At 38.1% G+C, this 6,784-nt stretch overlaps 1 protein-coding gene across 1 annotated transcript; it reads right to left on the reverse strand.

Annotated features, from left to right (window-relative positions):
* Positions 1-1,531: 1,531 nt before the first annotated feature.
* On the reverse strand, positions 1,532-6,570 carry LOC143889563 (uncharacterized). Its single transcript, XM_077393819.1, has 5 exons — positions 6,250-6,570; positions 6,081-6,154; positions 3,740-3,872; positions 3,181-3,489; positions 1,532-2,011 (listed from the first exon to the last, which is right to left on the reverse strand). The coding sequence occupies exons 1-5, from the start codon at positions 6,385-6,387 to the stop codon at positions 1,739-1,741; spliced, it is 927 nt and encodes a 308-aa protein (XP_077249934.1). The 5' UTR covers positions 6,388-6,570; the 3' UTR covers positions 1,532-1,738.
* Between the last annotated feature and the right edge of the window lie 214 nt (positions 6,571-6,784).

Raw genomic sequence — 6,784 nt, forward strand, 5'->3', positions numbered from 1 at the left:
CGTAGAGAATGAGAATGGTTTGGGTTATCAATGGACCGAAATAGTCCGATTCATCTAATGGCTCTGAAAATTAATGGGTTCTAAGTGGGGGGTGCAACTTGGGTCGGGTTTTACCAGACCTGCATCGACCCGACCTGAAAATAGCATGGATCGGGTTTTTGAAGAAAAAAACTCGAAACCCGACCTGAAAAAAACTATGGCGTTTTTAATTATCTCTTGAATAACAAAGCAAATTATTTTTCAATATATTGATATAATTGTTTTCATAGAGGTGATCGTGTCTGTGATGTGGAAATATAGTTTCCTTCTTAAATTTATACACATGATTACATAAATTTAGAGATTTTTGGTGTGAAGATTTGTTTTTTTTTTTCTGCAACGCATAAACGTGAAAAAACCCGACCCGACTCGACCCGAGAATTATCATGGGTAAGGCTGGGTTTGAGAATCGTGGGTTTTCCGGAAAAAAACCCAACCTGACTAGAGATATTTCTCAGGTAGGGTAGGGTACAAAGCCCGACCCGAGTTGCACCCCTAGTTCTAAGGTTTGAAATTATTTTGAAGGGATTTGTTAGGCAATTTCACTAAAGCCATTTAGCGGCTCACTTTTGCATGAATGGAATGTATAAGATAAAATCTGCTTAAAAGATGGCTAATTTATATTTTGAAACATGCCCTAGATTTAACACAAAATCAATTGGAACATCCTAGATTCAAATAGAGGGCCCGCAATGTATCATTTATTCCTACTCATGCCTTATGTTTTCTAACATTTAAAACACTACTAAAAAGAAACTGCATTTCATTTTTCTACTTTCATTTGGATGATTCTCTCTTTGGAAATGAAATATTCGCCCCTCTTCTTTACTTGGGACAGCTCCCTCTAGTGTAAAAGAGTAGCCTACTGGGGCTGTAACAAGTTAAAAAGGGGACGAATATATCACTTCCTTCCTGTGTCTCATATATATCTTTCTCTAAGCCCTAAATGTGTGGAAAGTAGGACTTGGGACCATCCAATGGACGTCCATTTCAAAATGAATAAGACCCGGACGTGGAAAGTAGGATCCAAAAAGCAGTCCGAAAATGATCCAACAATTAAGTAAAATGAAAAGTTGTATTATGAATGGTTGTAGAGACTAGAGATGTATCAGACATTTTTTAATGGTTTCTTCTCCTTTTCGTTTCTTTTCCTTTTCTTTCTGTCACGCAATTTCCTCAAGTTTTTCAACCTGAGGAAGACAACTGAACAGAGCAAACAGGAAAGTCATAATACCAATGGAATTCCCTTCATCCAATAGAGGGACCTTTCACTTTTCATGGAACTACAAATTCAAACACATCTAGGCTTCCATAATCCACAAAAAATCCAAACCCCACTAACCGGGTACGAGTTTATTCCCACAAAGGACTAATATTTTCCCCATTCTGTCTTCACTAAAATAAGCTTAGTTTCCACCTGCAGCAAAACGAGTTTCAAGAGTTCCAAAGAACACCACCAACTAACCTTCAAGCAGCATTGACAGAAACAGTATATCAGAAAGCCAATTATCAGGAAGTTCACTGTACTGATTTGGATGCTAAACTAAAATTAAATCATATCACACAGCCACATTCAAATCTGGCCATATGCTCACACTGAGAGGAATGACCACCACCCATAACATAAATCATCCTTTTTGACACTAGAATTAAGAACCCAGATCATAAAATGATAATGAAAATAACAGTGTTAGCAAATTCAAACCAGGGCAATGCTGCTCTCTCCACCAGGGGGTTTACGGACCCCGCCGAGATAATCCCTTGAAGCCGCCTTTCCATCGGCAAAGATATCGCTGCCACTCATTTCCCTAAGCTTCGCTGTGCTCAGTGGCTTCTCGGCTGATCCTGGAGGAGCGTCGCCTTTGAAGATGTCATTCCCTGAGAGCTCCATCACTTTCTGGTTGTGAATTTTCTTCGCCGTCTTGAGCACCGTCTCCTCGCCGAACATTATATTACTCTGACCTCCAGCGGGCTAGTGGGTTGCAGCCAAAACAGAAACATCCAATTAGTTCTAATAAGACAAAAAATAAAGAAAGCAGAGAGCCATGTTTTTTGTTTTTTGAATGATAGAAACCCGGGTTATGGGGGAAAAGCAGGACATAAAGAGTGTCCATTAGGAAGGAGCCTAACAAAGCACGTCTTTTTAGCATTTGTGCCTTCAAAATAAATGAGCGTTATTTGAAGCACTTGAAAAACCATCGCAGAAGGCAAGTAAATGTGACACTTCTGATGAAAGAAAACGGGAAAGCTGGAAGAAAAGATTAGAAATATAACATAGTGCAACAATTGGATACGGACAGAGGAGGACATAGCATGCATAATATACTTACAATTTCTGGGATGATTCATCAAACACAAACAATACAGAGTGAGGACATTTCTAAGTCCCTGTCCCCACAACAATTAGTCATATAAGAAGTTTCTCTGGAGGACAACTGTTTAGACTTTAGGTGAATGCAATCCAGAGTACGATCCCTAAGGGCCTGTTTGTTTTAGATTTAGACAACCTAGTGAGGGCCCCAAGCCGATTATTGGACTCAAAATTATGTTTTAATTATGAGTCAAATAATCGGTTGTAGGCCCACAATTGGTTCTCACAATCTAAAACGAACAGGGCCTACGAAATTTCCACCTGGGTGGGAAGTAAAGGTAGCTGAAAGAAGAACCTAGCTATTATTCGAAAAACAAGTCGGTGCTTTCCTTGACTCTGAAAAGATGGTCATCATGTTGGTGTCAAAAAAGAAAATGGCAAGACAAAACAGCCCAAAAGTAAAACCATTTTCAAGTGACTAATTAAAAAGAACACAAGTACATGGAAAAATGTCACGGTTAAGGTCACGTTTGGCTACCATGAATTGTTTTTCACGATAAATCGCTGTATCCAAGTGGAGATGAGGGTGAAGTGGCTAAAAATAGGAAACACAATACAGGAAACTAGTGTCTCCAAGTTGTAGAAGTGGCTAAAAACACTAGTTTCCTGTTTTTTGTTTCCTGATTTTTAGCCACTTCACCCCCATCTCCACTTGGAGACACCGGTCTATCATGAAAAACAATTCATAGTAGGCAAACGTGCCCTAAGAAAATGAAAAAAAAAAAAAAAAACAACAAAAAAAGTCATTGCATTATCCAACATAAACTCACATTAGAAACTTTCACAGACGTGTGTATGTTTCTTGGTCCGGGTTCCTCCATTTCATTGCTTTCCTTCAATTCTAAAGAGCGTGCAGCCAATGGCCTAGGTTGAAGCTCGGGAGGAGGACCAAAAATGTCATGCCCAGTAAGCTCCTTGGATTTGGCATCTGATAGCTGCTTCATTTTTGCGTCCAACTCGCTCTCCAAAGTCCCACTTAGCTCCCGTTGTTTGGCCACCTCAGCTGTGGATGTTGGCTTTTTGGGAGAAACACTCTCATCAGCACTAAATGAGATCTGGCTAATTGCACTAACTGCTTGCTGTTACAGGCAAGAACAAATGAGTTCAATATGACTACAAAACAACCTGTATTTTTGTGTGGGTGAAAATGTCTGTTGGCATTCAATGTTTTAATGCCAATATTTCAAACTGCAACCATAATGGACTTTGATGGATACCCAAACATTAGTAGAAATACAGATCAGGATTAATTGATCAAGTGTTCAAGAGTGCACATAATCATGTTTGTACTCTGTATAGTAAATAATGAATTATTTGTCATGAAGATACCTGGTAAATTCGCAACCCAGTTTTGTTATTAGGAGTGGAAGTGACACTTCCAGACTCTGTTGCACCATTTTCACCATCAGTGAAGATGCCACTACCAGTCATCTCTCTCCATTTATAGCCTGAACATGGTTTCCTGAAAGTAGAAAAGTATAAGGTTACAGAATGCCAGAAAAAAGTGAAAGAGGAAACAGTATGTTGTAAGATAATGAAAAGAATCACTTGCTTTATTTGGGAATATATGTTCTACCAGCTATGTTGTACTTTAGGATGGCATTGTAACCCACACAAAATGGTTCACCTTTTGAAGAGGACTTGCAGCCTCAACATGATGTTTCTGGTTGAAAGTGATAGACATACAAGTACAATATGCCAAAAAACATTTTTATTCCTTTGTCATATCCATTTTTTAAGTTGGTTTTGTCTCACTTGTTGCATAGTAGGTCACCTGAGGAGCATCTTTGCTCAAGTCACCAGATGCACCGCAGTCTAGAAGAACAATTGCCAAAATTTTCACCCATTGTTATCAAAAGTGATAGGTGCCTAGGCAAAATGTGGTTGGGGTTGTCCAACCATAGGCAAAAATGACTGTCTACGATAAAGTAACCTCATTAAAAAAAATGACTGTCTAATGAGTCTAACAGTTCCATTGCTTTCATGGAACTGTTAGATCAGAATTGAATACTTTTCATCAATCTGCAATTTTAATCTTTCTACCAACTTACATGTTCCTCCCCTATCAAATAGCTTTTATGTTTCTAGCTTAAATCTTCTCTGATTATCGAAGTATTATTGTTTTATGTTTCGGGCCAGTTTGCTGACTAAGTTTATCTTTAATTCTTTGTCTCAATAAGGTTCTTCATCTATGTTTTCTTGCCCTTAACCATAAAAAAATGCCAGCAATACTGCTTAAACATGTTGAATCACCAGCATGATCAACATATCCCTTTATTTATTTTTTGAATGGCTAACATATCCCTTTATATGCTTGTGGAAACGCTAAATCTTTAATCTTTTTTGCTTATGTGTGCCTAAAAAAAATTCGTTTTCTGAAGTCGTCCTTAGTAATTCCCACCAGCCCCCACCCATAATCTTAATCGTTAACTCATCGATAACAAGTGGCTTTTGCTGGAAAATTGAGATGGAGTAAAACTGCTTAGGAATTAGGATATCGATGGTACCTTGTAATTGAGAAAAATGCTCATCCCAATTTTAGAATGAATGGACTCGAAATAATTCAAAATTATACAAGACCAAATACTAAGAACACGAGCTACTCCAGGAACATAAATCAATCTCCTCTTCAATATGAAAGAGCATAATGTGTCTTAGAAATTCCTCAGAAATAGAATAACCGTAAGAGAAATAAAGAGCTAAGGAATAGAAGTTAATGGCAATGGTGTTGTTTTGGTAACCATAAACTTGAAAGAAAATTCAATAGCCAGTTTTACAAAGAACCCCCCCATCCCCCCCTCCTGACACTTAATTCATCAAGCCTCTAGTGAAGGAGACAAAGAAGAGAACCCCTCAGACTAGGAAGCCTGGAAGATCTCCATGACGAATGATAATACTCTGACCTTCGTTTTTAAAAAAATTAATATTAGCTTAGGTTTTAGTGGATCTCGCCAAGATCAACCAGAAGAAGTTGTGTTCCGGTGTTGTTAACCAGAAAAAGATGCACAAAGAGAGAAGCTAAGGCAACAACCTTCTTCATTCATGTGAATTATCTTGGTGATATGAGATTCCATCTCACAGCATCATGTGATGATAAGAATCTCAGATACAAAATCAGCATAAAAGACATGATATGTGGGGTGTAATCTTATTCTTAACCGAATTTATGCAAAGCAAGCCAGCAACAAACATTCTCAGACAAGATTAACCACTCCAAATATTCGACAAATATGTTAATTAAAAAAATAAAAATATTCTTCCACCAAAGGTATTTCAACTAGCCAGGATAGTTGACTGCATTACCGATCTATTAATCTCAAAATAAATAGATCTGTTTATTTCAACCAAAGTTCACAACAAAAGAACTCTGCAAAAACACTGCATTGTGCTTCATGTGAATCTAGTACTTTAAAGACAGAATACACAGATCTGACCATTTATCAAACAGCATAACCCTAGAATTCATCAAATATCCATTTCAAGAAGTAAATCTGATGCATTTCTCCAAATCGAACCGCGAAACGAACAGATCAACAACAAATCCGTTCAGAAAAAAAAATAACGAACAAAAATGCCGAACAGATCGAAGAACACATTCACTCAAACGCGTAAATCTAAGACTCCTCAGAGAAAAATAGCACCGATAAAAAGGAGAAACCCTAGATTTCACCTTTTCAACAAGCTCTCCTCCTCTTCCTCAGTCATTTGTCCTCCGAAAAGCACCGAACTGATCCCGCCGGCAGGCTAAAATTTTCCAGAAAAAAGAAAAAGAAAATGTAAGTGTACGGAAACCCTAAAAAACGAAAAAAACATCGATTTAGAGGGAGAAAAAGATCTACCTGGTGAGTACGGATAGTCGGACGAGATCCTGGAGTGACGGAATCTATCGCTGGAGATTCCGCCGGAGGATTTTCCGACCACGTGAGGAGATCTGCTGTGGAAGTGTGGGAATTTCTCACCGGACTGTTTCTTTCCATTCTCTCTCTCTCTCTATATATATCTTTTTTCCTTTTATTTTCTGCACGAGCAGAGATTTTACAAGAAGAAGAAGAAGAAGAAGAAGAAGCAGAATTATAAATCGAGAAACTACGATTGTCCTTTCTCTTTCGTTTTTTTCTCTCCCTTCACGCACAAAAAAGCTTTGGACTCTGGAAATGACGAAACTGTCCTCTTCCTCTTTAAGGATTATAAATTTATAATAAGGGAAAGGTTATATTGGCCGATAACTTTTTCCTTGGGACAGCCCTTGCAGTATAAAAGGTATAGCTATATAATTTATAAATACACTGGAGGGGGCTGTTCTAGGGAATCAAAGGGGAGGAATATTTCACTTCCCTTATTATAATCCCCTAATCGGCTAATCACAATCATGAA

This window comes from Tasmannia lanceolata, unplaced genomic scaffold, assembly GCF_043159265.1.
Source record: "Tasmannia lanceolata isolate RefF3 unplaced genomic scaffold, GAP_Taslan_0.1 ptg000013l, whole genome shotgun sequence".
Lineage (NCBI taxonomy): Eukaryota > Viridiplantae > Streptophyta > Magnoliopsida > Canellales > Winteraceae > Tasmannia > Tasmannia lanceolata.

Excerpts from the sequence above, each read along its gene's own strand:
- LOC143889563 (XM_077393819.1), bottom strand. The coding sequence starts at position 6,387 with ATGGAAAGAAACAGTCCGGTGAGAAATTCCCACACTTCCACAGCAGAT. Across the intron at positions 3,490-3,739 it reads CTGGGTTGCGAATTTACCAG|CAAGCAGTTAGTGCAATTAG; the intron begins GTATCTTCATGA and ends TGCCTGTAACAG. Across the intron at positions 2,012-3,180 it reads CGTCTGTGAAAGTTTCTAAT|CCCGCTGGAGGTCAGAGTAA; the intron begins GTGAGTTTATGT and ends GCAACCCACTAG.